The 27,337-nt window shown below is 42.3% G+C and overlaps 2 protein-coding genes across 2 annotated transcripts in view; both read right to left on the bottom strand.

Moving 5' to 3' along the window:
• The window catches only part of LOC120048086 (catenin delta-1-like), a 42,285-nt gene extending 24,580 nt beyond the window's left edge, over positions 1–17,705 (bottom strand). The window contains exons 1-2 of the mRNA XM_038993785.1: positions 17,692–17,705; positions 16,624–16,702 (exon numbers count right to left, since the gene is read on the bottom strand). The gene's annotated coding sequence lies outside the window, so the exon portion shown is untranslated. The remainder of the gene's footprint in view (positions 1–16,623; positions 16,703–17,691) is intronic.
• Positions 17,706–21,825: 4,120 nt separating this feature from the next.
• On the bottom strand, positions 21,826–24,610 carry LOC120047442 (zinc finger protein 436-like). The gene is made up of 4 exons (XM_038992971.1): positions 24,274–24,610; positions 23,268–23,362; positions 23,077–23,164; positions 21,826–22,972 (listed from the first exon to the last, which is right to left on the bottom strand). The coding sequence occupies exons 1-4, from the start codon at positions 24,560–24,562 to the stop codon at positions 22,125–22,127; spliced, it is 1,320 nt and encodes a 439-aa protein (XP_038848899.1). The 5' UTR covers positions 24,563–24,610; the 3' UTR covers positions 21,826–22,124.
• Positions 24,611–27,337: the final 2,727 nt, after the last annotated feature.

The following is a 27,337-nucleotide window of genomic DNA, read 5'->3' on the forward strand; positions in this document are numbered from 1 at the left end:
AAACACCAAATTGAGACTGCATGCAGAATTCTGCTAAAATATCCTCCATGTACAACATAAAACAAATAATGCATGCAGAGCATAATTAGGCCAACACCCGCTAATGATCCAAATCCAGAAAAGAGCCGTTAAATTCTACAAATATCTAAAAGGAAATGATTCCCAAACCTTCCATAACAAAGCCATCGCCTACAGAGAAATGAACCTGGAGAAGAGACCCCTAAGCAAGCTGGTCCCAGGGCTCTGTTCACAAACACAAACAGACCCAACAGAGATCCAGGAGAGCAACACAATTAGACCCAACTAAAAATCAGGAGAAACAAAAAGATAATTACTTGACACATTGGAAAGCCTTTACAAAAAAACAGAGCAAACTAGAATGCTATTTGGCTCTAAACAGAGAGTACACAGGGGCAGAATACCTGACCACTGTGACTGACCCAAAATTAAGGAAAGCTTTGACTATGTACAGATTCACTGAGCATAGCCTAGCGATTGAGAAAGGCCACCATAGCCTGTCTTCCCTTGAGAGCCAGTCCTGCCTATGTGCCCACTGCCCACAAAATGAGTTGGGAACTGAGCTGCACTTCCTAACCTCCTGCCAAATGTATGGCCATAGAGACACATATTTCCCTTAGATTACAAAGACCCACAAAGAAATTAAAAACAAATCCAATTTTGATAAACTCCCATATCTATTGGGTGAAATTCCACAGTGTGCCATCACAGCAGCAAGATTTGTGCCCTGTTGCCACAAGAAAAGGGCAACCAGTGAAGAACAAACCATTGTAAATACAACTTATATTTATTTTCCCTTTTGTACATCATTACAACACAGTATATAGACATGACATTTGAAATGTCTTTATTCTTTTGGAACTTGTGTTATGTTTACTGTTAATTTTTAGCTTATTTCACTTTTGTGTGTTATCCATTTCACTTGCTTGGCAATGTAAACATTGTTTCCCATGCCACTAAAGCCCCTTAAACTGAAATTGAATTGAAAGAGCGAGAGGTGCTGACAAAGGGGTAAAAAGGTGAAAGGAGGAACAGAGGTGTATTGTGAAATGGGAAGGGAGGGGGGGGGCTGACTCACAGTTTCACCTGTGGGGGACTGAGTGTGTGAGAACGAGAAAGAAGCAGAATGAGAGAAAAATAGTGTGAGAGAAAGTGTCCGAGCCACAGAGAGCAAAGGTGGAGATCAGGCCAGCATGGAATGTGATGACATCACTGAGTAGAACTGCCCTTTAAACAATAGAAATAGTACCTCTAGCTGCCTCGTCGGCTCCCGTCTGATGACTCACCACACACACAAATTCCGTTCCACGTCTATTACAGGCCGATTCCGCTCCCTTGTTGCTTTTTTTTTTTTTTTTTCTCCAGAAGAGGAATGGTGGATGTGAAAAAAATAAATTAAAAAAGAGGTAGGATGGATGACAGACAGGGCCAAAAGAGGCAGCTAGAGATACAACTTCTATTGTTTAAAAAAGGGATTAATATTTCTCAAGCGGGTTGTTTTATTTTGGAATAGAGGGGTTCAGGAATCAGAGATGAGGGGTGTGAAGAAGTGATGAGGATGGATGACATCATTTTAACAAACACACAGCCAAAGGCCACTGCCCACCTGCACAAACTCTTGTCCAGTAACACATGCCCTTATATGGGAAGACGCAGTACAGCAGCACAGAACTGTTGTTATCTGCCCTACAGTCAGGAGAGAAAGAGGGGAGGAGGAGGGAGAAGATAAGGAGTGCTGAATAAAATAAAGTGAAGCTTACATTCCTCAGACTGTGTCGGGTCAAATCGCTACAAAAGTCCCTAGTTAAGACACAACAAACCGTAGTAGGAGAACTGTGGGTTCAATATGGAGACAGTAACATCTCAAGGCAACCCTCGGTCACAGTGACCCATTCACAAAGCGAGCAAAACCCAGTCTGGCATTCCACAGTCTCATTCATTTAGTGAAACCCATCATTACCACTCAAATCCAAATGTTTGTTATCATTTACAAATAAGGAATGTGTGAGTGATTGAGCATGTTTTTTTGGTCATTGGTGTGTGGGTCTGCGTGTCTGAGTGTAAACCACAGAGAGTGGGGAATTCGCAGCTGTTCGTTTGGGAGGCCACTGGAACAATGAGAAGTTTGTGTGAGTGAGCACAAGCGTGAAAGCGTTAGTGTGGTTTAGGCTGTGTGTGTTTAAGGGGGGCTGAACTTCCTGATTTTGCCTCTGCTTCAATCATCCATCATGTTGCACACCTTTTAGTTCTCCTTAAATGCTTTCAATATTTGTATTGAATTTATAAAATGTTGTGCAATTGAAATTGTTCAATATTGTCCCTTGTATAGAGGCCAGATTTAGACATAGCTACATAAACTTGGTGTTGAAGACAGGGATGCAAACTGGTGAGGGCCCAACAAGGCAACACTTTGTTGCACCGAAACATGCAAAAACCATCCCTGTTCGGGGGAAATGCAGGTTAACTAGTGGTTCATGTGACCCTAACTCACAGCTAAAAAAATGTAAAGAGAGCAATCCAATGTTATTAGTTGCCTAGACTACTGCAAATGACGCTTAAGTCTTGAGAAACCCCCCCACTAATATTACAATTAGCCATGACAGCCTTTATAATAGAACGCTTGTGACCACACACACAACTACCTAAATATTGCACTTGGGACAACACATCTTAAAGTAGAAATATAATTAAACAAAAAGGCATTCTTTTTGCTCTATTATAGTGGCCACTATAGTCGACGTCGATCAAGTGCACAAGGCTACATGTGTGCAAAAATAACGTTGACTGAGTAAAAAAATGTAATAATCCCCCCTCACTCACACGTGTTACTGTCAAGTGCAACACGACAAGCCATATCTTTGGGCTACACTGCACGTTATTACATTGTACACTTTCTGCCTGTGGACATGTGTTCTACAATGTGCCAGCAGAGCATGATACCCTTTGTTGGCATAATTGATCTCTTTCAGGCAGAGAGTACACCTGGCATACCCCTTTTTATCCACTGTATTGAAAAAGTGAGAAATAGGGAAAGTGTGTGGTGTTCCTTTCACCTCTATAGCGGGATCCAGATTAACAAGTATAGCTGGACCGGGCTTAAACAAGCAACGCCTCATTTTCACCTAATTCTCTCATTCTGAAAATTAACCAGAATTTAATGGCTTTCGCCATAAAGCCTTTTTGAAATCTGACACAGTGGCTGGATTAACAAGAAGTTAAGCTTTATTTTGATGTATTACACTTGTGATTTTATGAAAGTTAAATATTTATAATACTGTCGGTTGAATTTGGCGCTCTGCAATTTCACCGGATGTTGGCCAGGTGGGACGGTAGCCCATAAGAAGTTAATGGTGGCAGGACCCATCTATGTGAAGCTAGCCACAATAAGGATAAGCCAGAAGTGGACTTTGCGGTTAGCCTTCAAAATAAAAGTATGGCATAATTTTACTATTTGTATTCATTTGCATCACTGTCATTTACAGTTTTATTTTGAAGGCTACACGCAAAGTCCACTATTGTGGCTAATCCTTATTGTGGCTAGCTTCACAACACATAACCCGGTTATTTTTTTAAATATTTATTTTAATGAACTGAAGGTCAATTTCAATAGGCGAACAAGTGGCTACCTAGCTAATACTTACAAGGATTCCTAAATCATTGCTAAGAATAGGGAAAATGACTGCAGTTTCTACAGGTCATTGTTTTCAGGCTGGTTGTATTGGGGCTAGCTAGGTACCAAGCTAAAGTTAGCTACCCCAGAAGTTGCGGTCGAACAAATGATGCTTTATTACCGACGCGGAATTGTAAAAAACTTTGAGCCAATTTTATTACCATAAGCCTACTACATGCATTTCAAGGTAGCGTGTACAGTTTCAGCATAGACAATACGTAGCTATTACAAAAGTGCACATACTCAGACACACTGAGCGTTGATTGCTCATAGCAGAGAAAGCCATGAGAAGACAGATTTAGACATTGCATACAACAATTCCTTTCATATCCTGCTGTTCATAGAAATAACTCAATATACCAGTTTCTCAGTTATCGCAGGAAACGAAGAGTGAGTTTGGGCGCAAAATCACAAAATTGTGTCAACCCATTCCCGATATTAAACCCTAGTGTGTTGGGTGTGCATTTTCCCTCTGAATTGCTGATTGCCTGGGTGCTGCCAGCTATGGGCAGGATTGAAATAAACCCACATTTAAGGAAAACTGTTACGTACCCTTCATTCAGTGACATATAGTACCAGTCAAAAGTTTGGACACACCTACTCAATCAAGGTTTTTTCTTTATTTTTACAATTTTCTACATTGTAGAATAATAGTGAATACAACAAAACTATGAAATAACACATAGGGAATCATATAGTAACCAAAGAAGTGGTGAACAAATCAAATATATATTTGAGATTCTTCAAAGTAGCCAACCTTTGCCTTGATGACAGCTTTGCACACTCTTGGCATTCTCTCAACCAGCTTCATGAGGTAGTCACCTGGAAAGCATTTCAACAGGTGTGCCTCGTTAAGTTAATTTGTGGAATTTCTTTCCTTCTTAATGTGTTTGAGCCAATCAGTTGTGTTGTGACAACCCTGGAATGAGTAGGTGTCCAAACTTTTGACTGGTACTGTACCTTTTTTTGGACGAGACCGACAGACAAATTATCCTATTTACACTCTAGTCGTTTCAACCAGATACAGTTGAAGTTGGAAGTTTACATATAACCCTACGTTGGACGTATTAAAACTCGTTTTTCAACCACTCCACAAATTTCTTGTTAACAAACTATGGTTTTGGCAAGTCGGTTAGGACATCTACTTTGTGCATGACACAAGTCATTTTTCCAACAATTGTTAACTGACAGATTATTTCACTTATAATTCACTGTATCACAATTCCAGTGGGTCAGAAGTTCACATACACTAAATTGACGGTGCTTTAAACAGCTTGGACAATTCCAGAAAATTGTGTCATGACTTTAGAAGCTTCTGAAAGGCTAATTGACATAATTTGAGGCAATTGGAGGTGTACCTGTGGATGTATTTCAAGGCCTACCTTCAAACTCAGTGCCTCTTTGCTTGACATCATGGGGAAATCAAAAGAAATCAGCCAAGACATCAGAAAATAAATTGTAGACCTCCACAAGTCTGGTTCATCCTTGGGAGCAATTTCCAAATGCCTGAAGGTACAACGTTCATCTGTACAAAAAAATAGTACGCAAGTATAAACACCATGGGACCACGCAGCCGTCATACCACTCAGGAAGGAGACGCGTTCTGTCTCCTAGAGATGAACGTACTTTGGTGCGAAAAGTGCAAATCAATCCCAGAACAACAGCAAAGGACCTTGTGAAGATGCTGGAGGAAACGGGTACAAAAATATCTATATCCACAGTAAAACGAGTCCTATATCAACATAACCTGAAAGGCCGCTCAGCAAGGAAGAAGCCACTGCTCCAAAACCGCCATAAAAAAGCCAGACTACGGTTTGCAACTGCACATGGGGACAAAGATCGTACTTTTTGGAGAAATGTCCTCTGGTCTAATAAAACAAAAATAGAACTGCTTGGCCAGAATGACAATTTTGTTTGGAGGGAAAATGGGGAGGCTTGCAAGCCAAAGAACACCATCCCAACCGTGAAGCACGGGGGTAGGATCATGTTGTGTGGATGCTTTGCTGCATGAGGGACTGGTGCACTTCACAAAATAGATGGCATCATGAGGTAGCAAAATTATGTGGATATATTGAAGCAACATCTCAAGACATCAGTCAGGAAGTTCAAGCTTGGTCGCAAATGGGTCTTCCAAATGGACAATGACCCCAAGCATACTTCCAAAGTTGTGGCAAAATGGCTTAAGGACAACAACGTCAAGGTATTGGAGTGGCCATCACAAAGCCCTGACCTCAATCCTATAGAAAACATTTGACCCAAGTTAAACAATTTAAAGGCAATGCTACCAAATACTATTTGAGTGTATGTAAACTTCTGACCCACTGGGAATATGAAAGAAATAAAAGCTGAAATAAATCATTCTCTACTATTATTCTGACATTTTACATTCTTAAAATAAAGTGGTGATCCTAACTGACCTAAGACAGGGAATTTTTACCAGGACTAAATGTCAGGAATTGTGAAAAACTGAGTTTAAATGTATTTGGCTAATGTGTATGTAAACTTCCGACTTCAACTGTAGAATAAAAAAAAAACATCTCTATGTCGCTTTAAGCAGATTCCTAGTCGACTTATCGCTGCATCATACCCTTTCCAAGTAAGCAGTAAGATATTTTAGCCTTAAAGCCTATCGGAAGTCAGCTGTGAGTATCGCTGAACAATAACATTGCTGCCCCCCCCCCCCCACCCTTCCTAAGAAACAGGATGTTATGGATTCTCCTTTAGGGATGAATGAAGGCATGAGTGGTCTTCACTGAAGATAAGCAGCAGGGTGCGCACAAGCCTTTGTTCCACACCCGATTCAGCTCTTCAAGCTCGGTTCTCTTAATTCACTGACCTTGACTGGACTATGGGGTATAGCAACAGTACAAAGTTGCCACTAATTTCACTGCCACTACCTGTGGTTACTGTTCTTTCGCTTCCATCTATGATTTGAGGCTTCTACCTTCATCCCTAACCGCCCTCCCACTCGTGTTGAGGAAGTAAACTAATCAATAAAACCTGTAAGAGGAAGAAAAAGCGGATGCTACTGCAACAACCAACCATTACCTCAACTGCACTTTAGTCAATATCTCTAGGTCACCATGTCAGCAGATAAAAGCAGAGTGCCTTAGGCTCAATGATACAGAATACATGTGCACTCAGACGCACGCAGGCCTGATACAACACTGACACACCACGAGTCATATCATCCTGTCTGATTCTGCAGCAGTCAATGTGACTCACCCTAGCCAGGAGACATCTGAATACAGCGTAGCTTTCATGCATTAGTTATTAACCCGAAACCTTGGTTACTTTTTGGGTTAAACAACTAATTGACCAACGTCCGTTTAATTATTTGATTTCCATTTTGCTCAGGTTTTTTCTATGTGCTCAATGCACAGTTTCTGTAGAGATCTCACATTTCAGGCTTAATCTGATTGATGTAGTAGTTTCCAACAGGCAAATTTTCCACAGTTAATTACCATGTTTTCTGCACTAAACTACAATGACCATAATCCATTGGTTGCCCGCCTACTTATCCAGTCTGTGCTGAGCACTAAGCTATAATAATAGGTGTGGAAAAGAGACGAGAGAACGTGCGATCTAGAGGGCTGGAAAGCAGTTGCTTTGCGAGCTCTCTACCTGAAAAAACATGGCCTACATTGCCTTCAGAAAGTACTCATACCCCTTGACTTATTCCAATTTTTTTTGTGTTACAGCCTGAATTCAAAATTGATTAAATATATTGTTTCCTCACCCATCTACACACAATACCAAATAATGACAAAGTGAAAACATGTTTTGACATGTTAGCAAATTTATGGAAAATGAAATACAAAAATCTAAATGACATAAGTATTCAAACCCCTGGGTCAATACTTTGTAAAAGCACCTTTGGAAGCGATTACAGCTGTGAGTCTTTCTGGGTATGTCTCTAAGAGCTTTCCACAACTGGATTGTGCAACATTAGCCCATCATTATTTTCAAAATTCTGGTTTTAGATCATTGCTAAACCATAATTTTCAGGTCTTTCCATAGATTTAAGTCAAAACTAACTTGGCCACTCAGGAACATTCCCTGTCTTGCTAAGCAACTACAGTGTAGATTTGACATTGTGTTTTAGGTTATTGTCCTGCTGAAAAAGGTGAACACATCTCCCAGTGTCTGGTGGAACGTAGACAACCAGGTTTTCCTCTAGGGTTTTGCCAGTGCTTAGCTCCATTCCGTTTCTTTTTTATCCTAACAAACTCCCAAGTCCTTAACGATTACAAGCATACACGTAACATGAAGCCGCTACTACAGTGCCTTCGTTAGAAAAAGTATTCAGACACCTTCCCATTTCCCACATTTGTTACATTACAGTGTTATTCTAAAATGGATCTTAATTCTCAATCTACACACAATACCCCATACTGAGAAAGTGAAAACAGGTTTAGAAATTTTTGCAAATGTATTAAAAATAAACACCTTAATTTACATAAGCATTCATACCCTTTACGATGAGTGTTCAATTTTGAGTAAGGTGCATCCAGTTTCCATTGATCATCCTTGAGATGTTTCTACAACTTGACTGGAGTCCACCTGTGGTATATTCAAATGATTGGACATGATTTGGAAAGGCACACCTGTCTATATAAAAAGGTCCCACAGTTGACAGTGCATGTCAGAGCAAAAGCCATGAGGTCAAAGGAATTGTCCGTAGAGCTCCGAGACAGGAATGTGTCCAGGCACAGATCTGGGGAAGGGCACAAAAACATGTATGCAGCATTAAAGGTCCCAAAGAACCGTGGTTTCCATCATTCTTAAATGCAAGTTTAGAAACTGGCACCATCCCTACAATGAAGCATGGTGGTGGCAGCATCAGGCTGTGGGGATGTTTTTCAGGGACTGAGAAACAAGTCAGGATCGCGGGAAAGAGATCCTTAATGGAAACCTGCTCTAGAGCACTCAGGACGTTTGTAAAAATAAAAATAAAAAAATAAATTTAAATACATTTTAGAAGGCTGTAATGTAACAAAATGTGGAAAAAGTCAAGAGGTCGGAATACTTTCCGAATGCACTGTATGCTTGGAAATATGGAGTGGTAATCAGTAATGTATTGGATTCGCCACAAACACAACAATGATCTTTGTATTCATGAAAAAAGTGAATTGCCTGGCAACATTTTTTGCAGTATTACTTTGCTTAGTTGCAAACAGGATGCAAGTTGGGAAATATTTTTTATTCTGTACAGGCTTCCTTTTCGCTGTCAATTAGGAAGTATTGTGGAGTAACTACAATGTTGTTAACTTCTTATGGCTGCAGGGGCAGTATTGAGTAGCTTGGATGAAAGGTGCACAGAGGTGCCCAAAGTAAACGGCCTGCTCCTCAGTCATAGTTGCTAATATATGCATATTATTATTAGTATTGGATAGAAAACACTCTGAAGTTTCTAAAACTGTTTGAATTATGTCTGTGAGTATAACAGAACTCATATGGCAGGCAAAAACCTGAGAAGTTCCACTTCCTGTTTGGATGTTTTCTGAGGATGGTAGATTTTCAACCAAGCTCCCATTGAAATTACAGCGAGATATGGATGAGTTTTCTACGGCTTCCACTAGATGTCAACAGTCAATAGAACTTTGTCTGATGACTCTAATGTGAAGGGGGGCCGAAGGAGACAGGAATGAGTAAGCACTGCCATGAGGTCACCACGCGCGTTCACGTGAGAGGCAGCTCCGTTCCATCGCTCAACTGAAGTCAATGTAATTCTCCGGTTGGAACGTTATTCAAGATGTATGTTTAACAACATTCTGAAGATTGATTCAATACATCGTTTGCATGTTTCTACGGACTGTTACAGAACTTTTGGACATTTCGTCAGGTTTTAGTGAAGGCGCTTTCCTGACGTTGGATTTGTATACCAAACACGTGACAAAAATAGCTATTATGGACATAGATGATGGACATTACCTGAAAAAACCGAACATTTCTTGTGGAAGTGGGAGTCCTGGGAGTATATTCCGACGAAGATCAGCAAAGGTAAGTGAAGATTTATAATGCTTTTTATGAGTTTTGTTGACTGCACAATTTGGGCGGGTAACTGTATGGCTTGCTTTTGTGGCTGAACGCTATTTTCAGATTATTGAATATTGTGTTTTGCCGTAAAGCAAATCTGGTGCAGTCCATGAGGAGATGCACTGCAGTACTTAATGCAGCTGGTGGCCACACCAGATACTGACTTACTTTGATTTTGACCCCCCCCTTTGTTCAAGGACACATCATTCCATTTCTGTTAGTCACATGTCTGAGGTACTTGTTCAGTTTATGTCTCAGTTGTTGAATCTTATGTTCATACAAATATTTACACATGTTAAGTTTGCTGAAAATAAACGCAGTTGACAGTGAGAGGATGTTTCTTTTTTTGCTGAGTTTACTAACAGTGATTGTCAGACAGCATAGGCAGCAGCTCTATAGCCGCGAAGTGGTAGGACACACAAGCTCACAGAACTGGACAGCCAAGTGCTGATGTGCAAAGCGTGTAAAAATTGTCTGTCCTCGGTTGCAACGCTCACTACAGAGTTCCAAACTCTGGAATCATCGTCAGCACAAGACCTTTTTGTCGGGAGCTTCATGAAATGGGTTTCCATGGCCAAGCAGCCTCACACAAGCCTAAGATCACCATGTGCAATGCCAAGTGTCGGCTGGAGTGGTGTGAAGCTCACCATTTGCAATGCCAAGCGTCGGCTTGAGTGGTGTAAAGCTTGCTGTCATTGGACACTGGAGCAGTGGAAAAGCGTTCTCTGGAGTGATGAATCACGCTTCACCATCTGGCAGTCCGACAGACCAATCTGGGTTTGGCGGATGGCAGGAGAACGCTGCCTGCCCCAATGCATAGTGCCAACTGTAAAGTTTGTTGGACGAATAATGATCTGGAGCTGTTTTTCATGTTTCAGGCTAGGCCCCTTAGTTCCAGTGAAGGGAAATATTAATGCTAGTGCATATGACATTCTAGATGATTCTGTGCTTACAAATTTGTGGCAACAGTTTGGGAAAGGCCCTTTCTTGTTTCAACGTGACAATGATCCCGTGCACAAAGCGAGTTCCATACAGAAATGCTGACAAGATCGGTGTGGAAGAACTTGACATGCATGCAGTCCTGACCTCAACGAATACCTTTGGGATGGATTGGAACGCCGACTGCAAGCCAGGCCTAAATCGCCCAACATCAGTGCCTGACCTCACTAACGCTTTTGTGGCTTAATGGATTCAAGTCCCCGCAGCAATGTTTCCACATATAGTGGAAAGCCTTCCCAGAAGAGTAGAGGCTGTTATAGCAGCAAAGGGGGCACCAACTATAATAACGCCTTTGATTTTGGAATGAGTTGTCCACATAATTTTGGCCACGTTGGCCATAATTTTGGCCACTCTGCTGCACCTGCAACTGTAGCAACACGTCTGAATATCTGACATGTGCGCCAGTGTTAGACGATAAATTAGATTACAGTCCTTCGTGTTGATTTAAGTGTGTGTTGCTGGTAATAAGATTAAGGAATTAGACTATTAATCCACTTACCTCCACGCACACACTAAACCTCCCAAACACTGTAGTGTACACACACACAAACTTAGCCTATGGCGCATGAGGCGAATAGTGATGGCACTGCAGTGGATAGTTGCCGTCTTACAGGCTCCTGACCAATTCTGCCATTTTGTGTGTTTTTACTCTGATCTTCATTTTGGGGTGCATAACGTTTCTGCCACATCCTATGATTGAAAACAGCTTCTGGACATCAGAACAGCGATCACGAACGTCAATTTTTATGGAGATTTCTACTAAAACAAGTCAGCAACTCTGGCAGTTATTCTTACCCCAGACCAGGCCTGATCCCCGGGACTTGAAAGAGAAGGGGGTTAAGAGAGGCAAGCAAGGTGGCGTCATTATTAGACTAAGTCGGCGAGCATCTAGACCGCCATTGCCCTCTGTTGTGTTGGTGAACGTAACTGAACTGTAATATCCTGTTTCTCGTAGTCGTGGCTGAACATGGACATTATACACCTCACTGGCTTTTCCATGCATCGTTAAGATCGGACGGCAGCCTCGGGTAAGATGAGGGGTGTGTCTCTTTTACCAACAGCTGGTGCAAAATCTCTAAATGTTAAAGAAGTCCCAAGTTCTTGCTCACCTCAGAAGCTGCAGATCAGACTATGTAACAAAAGCGTTCTATATTTTTCTGTATAGGGCCATTAGAAAACAAGAAAATGCACATCCAGAGGCAGCGTTTCTCAAGGCAAGTGATTTTAATGTAGGGAAACAAATCAGTTTGACCTCATTTTTACCAGCATGTCACCTGTGCAACTAGACGCAAAAAAATATATTTAAAAAAAGAATTACTCTACTTCACCTTTACTCCACACACAGAAACCCATACAATATGACCATAACTCTATCCTCATGATTCCTGTTCACAAGCAAAATAACTCAAAACAGGAAGTACCAGTGACACGCTCAATTACAGTAGTAATCCAATGAAGCACAGACTGGAATATGTTTACATGTTTCACATCAGTCACCGGCTTCATTAATAAGTGCATCGACGACGTCGTCCCCACAGTGACTGTACGTACATATCCAAACCAGAAGCTATGGAGGCAACATCCACACTGAGCTAAAGGCTAGAGCTGCGGCTTTCAAGGAGTGGGATACTAATCCGGACTTGTATGAGAAATCCTGCCATGACCTCTGAAGAGCCATCAAACAGGCAAAGCTTCAATAAAGGACTAAGATCGAATCCTACTGCACCGACTGACGCTCAAAAGTGGTAAAACTTGCAAACTATCACAGATTACAAAGGGAAACCCAGCCTCGGGCTGCCCTACCAGACGAGCTAAATGCCTTCCATGCTCGCTTCGAGGCAAGCGACACTGAACCACGCATGAGAGCACCAGCAGTACCGGACAACTGATCGCGCTCTATGTAGCCAATGTGAATAAGACCTTTAACCTTTTCACATGTGAGTTCCAACTATTATTACCGGTCACCCCAGCGTGAGTTTTTTTATGCGTGTGATGTCAGAAAGCACTCAATGTTCCAAAATGTGATTGTTACAGGACAGTTAACCCATGCTGCCCTCAAACCAAGGCATGCTGCCTGCAAATTATAAGCTGTTTCAACTTGTCAATATCAAATTATTTTCTAACCAGTTTTATTTTCTACCAACAGTTTGAATTGAGGTATGTTCTGCCTCATCATTCACATAGAAGTGATCAATTTCACTGATGCGGGCAATTTACATTTGAGGCGTTACTGAGCAGGACAAACCTCTATTCGACCAGAGCCCAAGAACAAACTTTTCCTCCCTGGCACATTTTCCGGCTGGCGCCTGCATTGCCTTCACTACTAACAACTTTGGACATGTGAGTTCCTATCAAAGTAAGTTCCTTATTACGTTACCATTATAGTTTCTGTATATAGTGTCGTCATTTCTACTGTAGCACACCGTATGCATGTATGGAGCATTATGTATTTACTGTTATATTCACATTTTCAAGCACTGCTGACAAATCATACATTGCATAGATTGTAATGGACACGTGTGTAAAATACTTTTTTGAAGGTTGTACTGATTATGATGAGCTAATGCTAAGCTAATTGTCAGCTATGTTTTTTGATATCATACAATGCATTCTGGTTGTCACACATGTCAGACCAAAGACGTTATAACAAAACGACGTTAACTTCTCTAGGATAGGGGGCAGCATTCGGAATTTTGGATGAAAAGCATGCCCAAATTAAACTGCCTGCTTCTTGGGCCCAGAAGATATGATATGCATATAACTGGTAAATATGGATAGAAAACACTCAAAAGTTTCCAAAACTGTTAAAATAGTGTCTGCATATAACAGAACTGATTTGGCAGGCGAAAACCTGAGAAAAATCCATTCTGGAAGTAGTTTTTTTTGTTGGTTTTGTAGTTTACTATTCAATGCCATTACCGTATCCATTGACTTAGGACTCAAATTGCAGTTCCTATGCCTTCCACTAGATGTCAACAGTGTTTAGAAATTGTTTCAGGCTTGTATTCTGAAAAATGAGGAAGTAAGAGCAGTCTGAATGAGTGGACCCTAAAGTGTCACAGAGCTTTTTCATGCGCGCGACCGAGAGTGCCTTTCTTGTTTACCTTTTATATTGACAACGTTATTGTCCGGTTGAAATATTATCGATTATTTAGGCTAAAAACAACCTGAGGATTGAATATAAACATAATTTGACATGTTTCTATGAACTTTACAGATACAATTTAGATTTTTTGTCTGCCTGTTTTGACTGCGTTTGAGCCTGTGGATTACTGAAGAAAACACGAACAAAACTGAGGATTTTGGATATAAAGAGACTTTATCGAACAAAAGGAACATTTATTGAGAAAGTGAATGTCTGCTGAGTGCAACCATATGAAGATCATCAAAGGTAAGGGATACATTTTCTCTCTATTTCTGACTTGTATAACTCTTCTACTTGGCTGGTTACTGTTTGTAATGATTTGTCTGCTGGGCTATGTTCTCAAATAATCGTAAGGTATGCTTTCGCCGTAAAGCATTTTTTAAATCTGACACCGTGGTTGGATTCACAAGAAGTTCATCTTTAAACCTATGTAAAATATGTTTTGTTTTCCAAATTTTTTATAATGAGTATTTCTGTATTTGAATTTGGCGCCCAGCAGTTTCACTGGCTGTTGAAGAGGTGGGACGCTAACGTCTCACGTACCTAAGAGAGGTTAAGGGTTACACTTTCAGAAATGAATGATGGTAGATCACACACCCCCTTCAACATGCATCCTGCAAACAGACCCAAATCATCTTGTAACCTTTCATTATCGCTTGACGCTAAAAAAACACACGGCGGGCGCGCACAAATACCCATCATCTGATAACTTACTGTAATTGCTATAAGCTAATTAATATCATGGTTTCTGTCAGCCAAGAATTAACTAAATATGACCGCTTGTGTTAGGTCACGCTTTCCTCAGTTAGTGCTACATTTTGCAATGTAACCTACATTTTTCCGGTTTGGATGAGAATTGTGTTATGCCGTCTCTACTTCTGTGAATGTCTGAACATTGCATACCAAAAAACAGCTGCTCACATTGAGGACATTACATTTTAAAAACTGTTTGTGCAAAACACTTGTGAAAAAAAAATGTGGCCAGCTCAAACACTGACTGTTGCGTCAATCGTAACTGGACATTCTAAATAAGTGTTCTAATCACACCGGTTTGAGCGTACAAGGCCAGGCCCACTGCAAAATTATCAGACCCGTGTGTTCATACGTGTCAAAGGGTTAAAACAAGTAAACATTCCACAAGGCTGCAGTGCCAGACTGATTACCAGGACACGTACTCAGAGCATGAAAATACCAACTGGTGGGTGTCTTCACTCTTCCTCAACGTCAGCAAGACAAAGGAGCTGATTGTGGACTACAGGAAACGGAAGGACGAGCACACCCCATCCACATCGATGGGGCTGTAGTAGAGCAGGTCGAGAGTTTAAAAACTCTGTCCACATCACTAAGGAATAAAAATGGTGCACACACACCTTCGAGAATGCACGGCAACACTCTTCACCCTAAGGAGGCTGAAAAGATTTGGCATTGGTCCTCAGATCCTCAAAATGTTCTCCAGCTGCACCATTGAGAGCATGTTGACTGGCTGCGTCACCGCTTGGTATGGCAACTGCTTGACATCCGACCGCAGGGCGCTACAGAGGGTAGCGCGTACGGTCCAGTACATCATTGGGCCAATCTCCCTGCCACCCAGGACCACTATACCAGGAGATGTCAGAGGATGGCCCTAAAAATAGTCAGACTCCAGCCACCTAAGTCTTAGACTGTTCTCTCTGCTACTGCATGGCACCGATGCACCAATTCTGGAACCAACAGGACCCTTTACAGCTTCTACCCCCAAGCGATAAGACTACTAAATAGTTAACCAAATAGCTACCCAGACTACCTGCATTGACCCTCTTTGCACTAACACTCGACTCATCACATTCGCTGCTGCTACTGTTTATCTATCCTGTTGCCTGGTCATTTTACCCCTACCCTATCTATATATCTACCTCATACCCCTGCACATCGACTCAGTACTGGTACCCCATGTATAAAGCCAAGTTATCATTATTCATTGTGTATTTATTCTTTGTGTTATTATTTTTACATATTTCTCTGTGTTGGGCTCGTAAGTAACCATTTAACTGGTAGTCTACACCCGTTTACGAAGCATGTGACATAAATGATTGCTTTAAAGACTATAACCTGTAGACAAATCATCTGGTCACACAAACATCGCCTGTAGAATATCAACAATCTCAGCTACTTCACAACAACTAAAACATGGTCTGTTAGTGTACACAGACACACTCGGGTGCTCTCCTGTTCCACCTGCACTGCATCACAGTGAAGGTCTCAGGGAGATCCCTTGTTGACTGTTATCAGACTGAGGAACACCTGCAACGGCACCAGACATGACTGATATACCCAAATGAATTCCAACATCACCTCACGGGAACAAGCAACAAACAGTGACCTAACTGCCTTCCTCGGCTAGACATGAAATACAAATGCGAATCATTACAACCCAATATACGGGGTTGGATCCTTCTTATTCAAAGCACATGTCGACAGTTCATCCCACCCAACCTTTTCCCTAACAAAACAAGTTCACTCAGGAACCACCGGAACAGGTTAGCTGACAGGGGAAAAACACCTGTGGGGGGAATTCGACTTGAAGACCACCCCAACCACAGTTATATGCAGCCATACACATTCCATAACTGGTAATGACAAAAACAACCAAAGGCAATAGCAAACACATCTAATTAAATATGGTCAAGGGAGAACTTGTTCTTAGTTCAGGCTTTGGTTTATCTTATAATCCTTCACATGGGGAGAAAACATGGGACAACTCAACCACCCTTACCTGTATCGGGTGTAGTCAATACTGAATGCTTGCTTGTCCCCTCGTTTGAAGTGGGGCTGTTGTCACCACACTTCAGATACTATAACGACAAAAACATAGGAGTTACCGCGAAGGTTTAACAGTGAAAATGTTAAGTTAAACACTCCAGTCTTGCTAAGTGACTAGTCAAATGAGTTGCCCGGGAAGCACAAACCAAAAAGTTAGGTTATTTTTGATCAACCAGCCATACTAACACGAAAAACACTTAACTAGCTATTATCGTTAGTCAGCAAGGACATTCATATGGCAATCGTGCCAAAATAAGTGTTTCGATTTTTTTGTATCTACAAAATGTTATTTTGCTTAAATTGATAGGTTTAACAGCAAGTTGAATGAGGTCGATTGAGGCCAGGGTTATGTGAAATTCAAACAAAAGATCAGTCGGTGCATGGGTATTCAGGGAACGATGGCTATCTGGATTTTCAGATGGGTTTTCATCCAAACAGTAACAGTCACAGTAACTAGCTACATTGAGCAAATAAAAACAATGGAATACCGTCAGCTAACTAGTTATGAATTAACGTTACAAGGATGCAGCAAGTGTATTTCTAAAACTCGCGGGCTAGTTCGTTTGGTTGACCAGTTAGCCACTGTTAGCTAACAAGAGGATTAGCTAACCAAGTTATCGTTAGCTGGCTAGCTTGTTTGACTAGCTAACCAGTTTACTATCCATCCGTGGTGTGCGTAGATTAGCACAAACTAGCTGGCAAGCTAACGTTAGTTGCTAACACACCGAGCAGTCTTGAGTTTGAATTTAAACGAACCTTTGCGCGCTGGTTAAAATGTTTGGTAGCTAGCTAGATAATAGGTCCTCCGCCTCCACTTGAGGTAGACACTGGCCTACTAGACAGACTTCAAGCTGGCTATCCGTGTAGAGCGGAATTTGGGCGTTTTAACCCCAATCACGGGCATTGGAAAAGTCGTGCTGATCTGTGCCCCAGTGACCACTCCTTGACGACACTGCGGTTTGTGAAGTAAAACACTTCCAAACGATCCATTCAATAGCCTTGTATCTTTTATTTTACTTACATACCCGTCTCGTATTCTCGGCCTCTTCCCAACGTATTTATTTTATCCCCGTTTCTGCTTCTTCTTCTTCTTCTTTCCTGGTTTCTCGGTCAAACTCGGTCGGAGCAAAGCAACGGGACAAATACATGGGGGCTAGAGGGCGGGCATAACAGATACATTTTACCGTAAACACGGATAACAGTTGGCCGAACAAGATTCCGCCCAAGTAATGGTGTCACAGGTTGCAGAATGAATAGTCAGGAGCACACAGCACACTCGAAAATGTACTTCTCCACAAATATCCAACTGAATGGACATGAAAAAATAAATCTATATATATTCAATTGGTATGGGTTCAAAACTTGATGTTGAAGTTGTGAAATGTCCCAGACTCTCCCCCCATGTATCTTCTGCTTGGATAGTTCAATCTGAGCCACTGACTTAATCCCATTCTTTAACTTTCATTTGTGGTTGAGTTGGATAAGTGAATCCAACATACTGTATCATTTGCTAACTTGTCAATAAGTTAATAGGCTATTTATTGCGTTTCAAAAGTGATATGGAATTGTTTTTGGTTGTCAAATATCATGTTTAGGATAGTTATCTTCTGCTTGGATAGTTCCATCTGTGCCACTGATTTTGTCTGGCTTTAAACTCTGATACATACAAACAGAAAACAGAGTTAAAACATGTGCTGACAAAACGGTATTTGTCACCCTGTGTAAGTGCATGGACTGCATCGGTAGGCTGTGTGTGTCGCATGAAACTGTCTGCCCATGTGGTCAAAATTGTCCTTTATATCCTTCTGACGTTTTATGATGAGCATTTACATCAAACAGTTACCTAAGTTTACCTCATGCTCTGCTAGCTATTTGCCTTAAAAGCACCGTGGAAGCTTTAGTAAAGTCAACTGGCCAGATAAACAATATCAAATTGCGGGATGTGTGTGTGTGTGTGTGTGGGGGGGGGGGGGGGGGGGGGTGGAACAATGTAAGGAATGTCCCAATTTCCTGAAGATTCCTGAAGAGACCCCCATGACGGTGAAGAATCTCTAGGCTAAAAGCCACAGTACAAGATTGCTAAAAGGAGGCAATGCTGCACTCTAGAGGTAAAACTACAAACAACTGTTTACTGTTATATACAGTGCCTACGGAAAGTATTCAGCAGACCACTTGATTTCCACATTTAGTTACTTATTCTAAAATTAAATGTAAAAAAATCCTCAGCAATCTACACACAAAACCCCATAATGACAAAGCGAAAACAAGTTTTTGCAAATGTTTTAAAAATAAAACGTTAAAACATACCTTATTTACATAAGTATTCAGACCCTTTGTTGTGAGACTCGAAATTGAGCTCAGGTGCATCCTGTTTCCATTGATCATCCTTGAGCTGTTTCTACAACTTGATTGGAGCCCACCTGTGGTAAACTCAATTGATTGGACATGATTTGGAAAGGCACACAGCTGTCTATATTAGGTCCCACAGTTGACAGTGCATGTCAGAGCAAAAACCAAGCCATGTGATCGAAGGAATTGTCCATAGAGCTCTGGGACAGGATTGTGTCAAGGCACAGATCTGGGCAAGGATACCAAAACATTTCTGCAGCATTGAAGATCTAAGAACACAGTGGCCTCCATCATTCTTAAATGGAAGAAGTTTGGAACCACCAAGACTCTTCCTAGAGCTGGCCGCTCGGCAAAACTGAGCAATCGGGGGAGACGGGCCTTGGTCAGGGAGGTGACCAAGAACCTGATGGTCACTCTGACAGAGCTCTAAAGTTTCTCTCTGGAGATGGGAGAACCTTCCAGATGGACAACCATCTCTGCAGCAATCCACCAATCAGGGTTGTATGATAAAGTGGCCAGACGGAAGACACTCCTCAATAAAAGGCACATGACAGCCCGCTTGGAGTTTGCCGAAAGGCACCTAAAGGACTCTCAGACCATGAGAAACAAGATTCTCTGGTCTGATAAAACCAAGATTGGCCTGAATGCCAAGCTTCACGACAGGAGGAAAGCTGGCACTATCCCTACGGTAAAGCATGGTGGTGGCAGCATCATGCTGTGGGGATGTTTTTCAGAGGCAGGGACTGGGACACTAGTCAGGATCGAGGGGAAAGATGAATGGCGCAAAGTACAGAGAGATCCTTGATGAAAGCCTACTCCAGAGCGCTCAGGACCTCAGACTGGGCTGAAGGTTCCCCTTCCAACAAGACAACGACCCTAAGCACACAGCCAAGACAACGCAGGAGTGGCTTCGGGACAAGTCTCAATGACCTTGAGTGGCCTAGCCAGAGCCCGGACTTGAACCCGATCGAACATCTCTGAAGAGACCTGAAAATAGCTGTGCAGCGATGCTCCCCATCCAACCTGACAGAGCTTGAGAGGATCTGCAAAGAAAAATGGGAGAAACTCCCGAAATACAGGTGTGCCAAGCTTGTGTCATACCCAAGAAGGCTCAATGCTGTAATCGCTGCTAAATTTGCTTTAACAAAGTACTGAGTATAGGGTCTGAATACTTAAATAACTGATATCAGTTTTTAATAAATTAGCACAATTTTCAAAAAACCTGTTTTTGCTTTATCATTATGGGGTATTGTGTGCAGATTGGGGAAAATCTAATCAATTTTAGAATAAGGCTGTAACATAACAATGTGGAAAAAGTCAAGGGGTCTGAATACTTTCCGAAGGCACTGTATATATGAGTATTGGCTTAGTGGTGCAGCCACTGAGTCAGAAAAAAAGCATTTGCTCATTCATTCCTTCATATCAAAACATAGTGTTTATTCATTTCGGCCAGAGTATGTTACTTACTAAAATCTACTCATACAGTAACTTTATGTGTAAACAGAGTGTAAATCAGGGAGATGGGGAGAGTAAGAGCGACGGGACAGATGTGGGTTCCAGTCTGGGGCGGGAAGTGTGAGAGAATGTATAATTGTTTTTGTTGATATACACTAAACACAAATATAAACACAACATGTAAAGTGTTGGTCCTATGTTTCATGAGCTGAAATAAAAGATCCCAGAAACTTTCCATAGGCAAAAAATGCTTATTCTCAATGTTGTGCACAAATTTGCTTACATCCCTGTTAGTGAGCATTTATCCTTTGCCAAGATAATCCATCCATCTGACAGGTGGCATATCAAGAAGCTGATTAAACAACATGATCTGGGGACAATAAAAGGCCAATCTAAAATGTGCAGTTTTGTCACACAACACAATGTCTCCAGTTGAGGGAGCATTGGAATGCTGACTGCAGGAATGTCCACCATAGCTGTTCCCAGAGAATGTAATGTTAATCTCAGAGAATGTCATGTAAATTTCTCTACCATAAGCTGCCTCCAACGTCGTTTTAGAGAATTTGGCAGTACGTCCAACCGGCCTCACAACCGCAGACCACATTGTGAACCACGCCAGCCCAGGACCTCCGGCTTCTTCACCTGCGGCATGGTCTGAGACCAGCCACCCGGACAGCTGATGAAACTGTGGGTTTGCACAACTGAAGAATTTCTGCAAACTGTCAGAAACAGTCTCAGTGAAGCTCGTTGTCCTCACCAGGGTCTTGACCTGACTGCAATTCGGTGTCGTAACCGACTTCAGTGGGAAAATGCTCACCTTCGATGGCCACTGGCACGCTGGAGAAGTGTGCTCTTCATGGATGAATCCTGGTTTCAACTGTACCGGGCAGATGACAGACAGCATGTATGGCTCGTGTGGGTGAGCGGTTTGCTGATATCAACATTGTGAACTGAGTGCCCCATGGTGACGGTGGGGTTATGGAAGCAAATCCTGGAAGCTAAAAATGTCCCAGTTCTTCCATGGCCTGCATATTCACCAGACATGTCACCCATTGAGCATGTTTGGGATGCTCTGGATCAACATTGTCGACAGCGTGTTAAAGTTCCCGCCAATATGCAGCAACTTCTCACAGCCATTGAAGAGGAGTGGGACAACATTCCACAGGCCACAATCAACAGCCGGATCAACTCTATGCGAAGGAGGTGTTGCGCTGTTTGAGGCAAATGGTGGTCACACCAGATACTGACTGGTTTTCTGATCCACGCCACGCCTTTTTTTTTTTAAGGTATCTGTGACTAACAGATGTATATCTGTATTCCCAGTCATGTGAAATCCATAGATTAGGGCCTAATGGATTTATTTCAATTGACTGATTTCCTCATATGAACTGTAACTCAGTAAAATCTTTGAAATTGTTGCATGTTGCGTTTACATTTTTGTTCACCGTGTATGATTATTGTTGCTCAAAAACATTGTTAATTTATGTAATACTTCATATACTTTGCTTTGGCCACAGTGGAAACAACCAATTTATGCCAATAAAGCTTATATTGAATTGAGAGAGAGAGAGCGAGCGAGAACAAGAATGAGAGAATGCTGAAGAAAAATAAAGAACCTTAAGCTCCACTGGCCACCGGTGAGTTTGGGTGTCAGAGTGTCAGCGTCCCTGCCTGCTCTGGGTGTGTGACCATGTGTCTGCGCAGGTTGCTGGGGTTGTTGAAAGAAGCTCCACATTGGGAGCAGCTGTAGGGTTTCTCCCCAGAGTGGGTCCTCAGGTGGATGGTCAGGCTGCCATTCTGGGTGAAACCCTTCCCACACAGGGAGCACATGTAAGGTTTCTCCCCTGTATGAATACGCATGTGGACCCTCAGTGTCGTCTTGTTGACAAACGAGTTCCCACACAGGTTGCATATGACAGGCTTCTCTCCTGTGTGGACCGCCCGGTGGCGGATCAAGTCAAGCCGGCGAGAGAAGCGCTTCCCACAGTCGCTACAGAACAACGGCTTGGTACCATGGGGGACGTGGTGGCGCTGGAACTGGTTTACAAGACTAGGGCGCCTCACAGTCACACCCCCTGTTACCAAGGTTGTTGTTGGGGTCGTTGGGGTGGTTTCTAGGGAAGCTACCTGTACGATTTTCAGACCCCGTCCTCCTGTATCCCCTCTCGGCAGACCCCCTCTGTCACTTTGCAAGCCCCTCATTTGGGGGTTGCCTTGCAGTGGTTCCCCAATAGAATGAGTATTCAGCTGTATCTGATGGCTGACTGTGTGGTCCGGCAGCAGACCAGAGTGTGAGGGCAAACTCTGAAGTAGTTCTGGGGCTCTGAAGAAAGGGTAGTTCTCAGTACTGGTCACGCTGCACAGCGCTTCTTCACCTCGACCATGACCGTGGGGGTCGTTCATGCTGTATGGTCCCTCATCGTGACCTAGTCTCTGGGTGGCATGTTCCGGCTGTGGTGTCACCATGGTAACATTCTCACCACAAATATCGTCATGACCTACGGGAAACAAAACGATAATATCATCTGGTAGTTATCTGGCTGTCAATTGTCTATATACCATCCTATCATCTTCTTCCTTCTCTTCTTCGTCCTCTACACACCTGCATCTGGCCCACATCCTCCAAAGTCATCCTCAGGACCCTCCTCATCTTTTATCAAGATGACATCTGGACTCTCCACATCTGCACACTGAACCATACAACACACACATTTACACAGACATGTAAACATTTCTAGAGTAGTAGTAGCCTATGTCAGCAATGTGTGATGAGTTGTTAATATTGCCACTGACCTCTTTTTTGACTGTGGATGGTATCTCCTCTTCCCCTATTGTAATAGGGGCATCATCCCTGCTGTAAATGGATGTCTGGTGCTCAGGTGTCTTATCTATGAGGGAGAGCAAAGGTCAAAAACCATTCCTCTTCCAACATATTATGTTCAATTGACTGGAGTGTATTCATTAGTCGGATTCAGTTGCAAAATCTGTTGTCCTAGAGAAAAACGTTTACTTTAGGAAGCAAATGGAAGCAAACAGAGCAAACTGAATAAAACGAGGAGGGTCCAAACTAAATTTGGACAATAGAAACTGTTGTTTATGTTGCAAAATGGTTTTCGTTTCGAGTAAACGGAATCCAACGGAATCCACCCAGAGATGATGAGGCGAAGCCAGAGGGATAACTGGGCCCAAAATCTGTATTTTCCAGCAGGTGGCGATTTTTTCTCACCAAGCGAAGTCTTTGTATGGAGGTGAATGAAAGTGTCGAATTTGGTTAACAAAAAAATGTATTTCTTATTTGCTATGTGTGGCTTATTTGATCGAATATACGTGTTGTAATGGTTCGGTTGTTAGGAGTGTACTAATATAAGTAGGACACGTGACATTCCGGCAACTTTGGAAAAAAACACTTTATATCAGAGTTGTGCCTGGTCGTCACTAGTTACCTCAAACACAAAGTCCTAAACCCCGCCCATTTCTACTACCCATCTTCTTAAAATGTGATTTGAAACCAAACCCTAACGACATGTCTAACATTAAATTAAGACCAAATAGCAAATGTTTGTTTTCATACATTTTTATGATATAGCCTATTTTGATTTTGTGACTTTGTGCCCGTTGTTCACATGCGTATCTGCCCTCTCGTTGGCTAGAACGGTCCCACCTGATAGTCTCCTCCCGACTGCCTTCCATTTTTTAAAGAGATTGTGTTAGAGCGGCCACTAGAGTATCTGATTAATATAATGGATCATCTGTGATACACCTATGGCTCCCAGATAGCAGTTTGAGAGCCTCAACCAACCTGCGAGTTTCCCCCGAGGCTTGCATAAAGTTCTGCTGAAAGAAAAGCGACTGCCCCGCGGTGTACTCGCCCTTTGTAGTCGCAGGGTGAAAAGCTCGTTCTTCATCACCTTCATCCTCATTTTCAGAGCTTCGTTTTCTTTGTAGCTGCGAGAAACCTCCAACTGCAAATCAGCCGAGCTCTCGGAAAAGAGTTGACTTATCTCGTCAACGGCCGCTCTAGCAAGCACGTCCATTATCGAGGCAAGTTGTGTCTGTAAAGACAGAATAGCCTGCATGTTTGTTAACATCGATAGCTGACGAGATTAACGACAGAGGGAGAAATTGGAAAAGATCAGACAAACTGTGACGCGTCTGTCTGTGTACACAAAACGACTTCCGGTGAATAACGCAGCTCACCGTAATTATACGAAGACGTCCGCTGACTTTTTTGGGAGTAGCAAATATGGTGTACTAAGTCACCACAGAATCGTTGGAATGAACGATCATTGATTAGTGACATTGGTGGGAAAAGTACTCAATTGTCATATTTAAGTAAAAGATAACTTAATAGAAAATGACTCAAGTGATAGTCATCCAGTGAAATACTACTTGAGTAAAAGTCTAAACGTATCTGGTTTTAAATGTACTGTGGTGGAAAAGGTACTCAATTGTCACATTTGAGTAAAAGTACAAAGTAAATGCTATACAACAAATTCCTTGTATTAAGCAAACCAGACGGCACGATGTTCTTGTTTTTTAAATTTACGATCAGCCAGGGGCACACTCCAACATCCCAACATATAATTTACAAACACAGCATTTGTGTTTAGTGAGTCCGCCAGATCAGAGGCATTAGGGATGAAAACGTATTATATAGACAGGTGTGATTTTAAACCAAACCTTAACCACACTGCTAACCTTAAATTAAGACCAAAAAGCACATATTTGTTTTCAGGAATTTTTAAGATAAAACCATTTTGACTTTTTGCCGTGACAACTGTACAGTCGTGGTCAAAAGTTTTGAGAATGACACAAATATGAATTTTCACAAAGTCTGCTGCCTCAGTGCCTTTAGATATTTTTGTCAGATGTTACTATGGAATACTGAAGTATAATTACAAGCATTTAATGTGTCGTGTTGACCCTTCTTTTTCAAGACCTCTGCAATCCACCCTGGCATGCTGTCAATTAACTTCTGGGCCACATCCTGACTGATGGCAGCCCATTCTTGCATAATAAATGCTTGGAGTTTGTCAGAATTTGTGGGTTTTTGTTTGCCCACCCGCCTCTTGAGGATTGACCACAAGTTCTCAATGGGATTAAGGTCTGGGGAGTTTCCTGGCCATGGACCCAAGATATCGATGTTTTGTTCCCCGAGCCACTTAGTTATCACTTTTGCCTTATGGCAAGGTGCTCCATCATGCTGGAAAAGGCATTGTTCGTCACCAAACTGTTCCTGGATGGTTTTGAGAAGTTGCTCTCGGAGGATGTGTTGGTACCATTCTTTATTCATGGCTGTGTTCTTAGGTAAAATTGTGAGTGAGCCCACTCCCTTGGCTGAGAAGCAACCCCACACATGAATGGTCTCAGGATGCTTTACTCTTGGCATGACACAGGACCAGTGGCGTGCCGTGGGCCTGGGGCCTGGGCCTTCAGTGAGGTCCTACACAGTCCCACCCGAATTAATCCACCTCTTATTACCATCATTATGATGCCATGGCTCTAGACACTCTACATTTAGACGTCGGCGTCGGGCGACCTCTCCTTACAATGTCTAACTTTTCTTGAAAAGTTTGTCTTGAGAATGGCGTTATAATTATATCCTCGACCAAATCGATATCTTCTCCTCCTTCCGCCATTGTGGATTGAAAAAACAGCTTAGTAGTACGCGAATTAATTTGTTTATCAAATTCAGTTTCCTAGTTCTGCATAGACCTGCCCATAGGACCTGCCTCTCAATATTGGTAATCCAATCAAAAGACGTGCACGCACTACGCCTGCTAGCTGGCTCCTGTGTAACACTGGAGCCAGCCAGCAGGCGTACAATAGCCAACTCTAAAGCTGATTGGTTGACACTAAATTTTCATTTCCATTCACTTTAAGCTACAAGCGCCCGCACTGTTGATTCTGAAGGCCTGAGGGCAGATTTTAGACCCCTGGCAACACATGATGGCTGAATATGATTTGTCACAAGCCAGCTCATAGCCTGTGACAAAAATGAGGGGACACGAACAACAGGTATAGGCCAATTTAAAAGTGTTCTTTATTATAAACAAACTATTAACTTAAACTAAGAAAAAGGAATGAGGTGTGGAAGTATCATGATGTAAGGTGTATGTAAAGTGCATGGATGCGTGAATATGTGTGTGAGAACATGACTGAGTGAAAACTATGCAAAACTACAAAGGAACAAACAAATCATGAGCATACCTGGAGGAGCAGAGAGAGAGAGTAGTGATTAGTGACAGTTTAAATACTTAGAGCCCAGGTGACTCCAATCACTAACGACCCTCCTCTGCCTGCAGGAGGAACCGCCCCTGCACTGCAGAGGAGGAGCCGTGACAGATTGGATAAAAGATTTAACATAAAGACCAGTCCTCCAAATCTCAACCTGGGGCTGGAAGCAGTGCAACCAAGAGGAAAGCTATGAAATGAAGAGTATAACTCTTACTCTGGGGAATAATTTAATACATATTTGTGGGAAAATATATTAAAAAAAAAAAAAAAAATTATTCTGATGATGTTTAGGCCAGCAGAGAAGACCTTGCTGGCCCTGACGCCCCACCACTGCACAGGACTGATGGTAGCGCTCACCTTGTCTTCTCCGGACAAGCTTTTTTCTGGATGCCCCAAACAATCGGAAAGGGGATTTATCAGAGAAAATGACTTGACCCTTGTCCTCAGCAGTCCAATCCCTGTACCTTTTGCAGAATATCAGTCTGTCCCTGATGTTTTTCCTGGAGAGAAGTGGCTTCTTTGCTGCCCTTCTTGACACCAGGCTATCCTCCAAAAGTCTTCGCCTCACTGTGCGTGCAGATGCACTCATACCTGCCTGCTGCCATTCCTGATCAAGCTCTGTACTG

The sequence above is a fragment of the Salvelinus namaycush genome, chromosome 5 (assembly GCF_016432855.1).
Source record: "Salvelinus namaycush isolate Seneca chromosome 5, SaNama_1.0, whole genome shotgun sequence".
NCBI classification, from domain to species: Eukaryota; Metazoa; Chordata; class Actinopteri; order Salmoniformes; family Salmonidae; genus Salvelinus; species Salvelinus namaycush.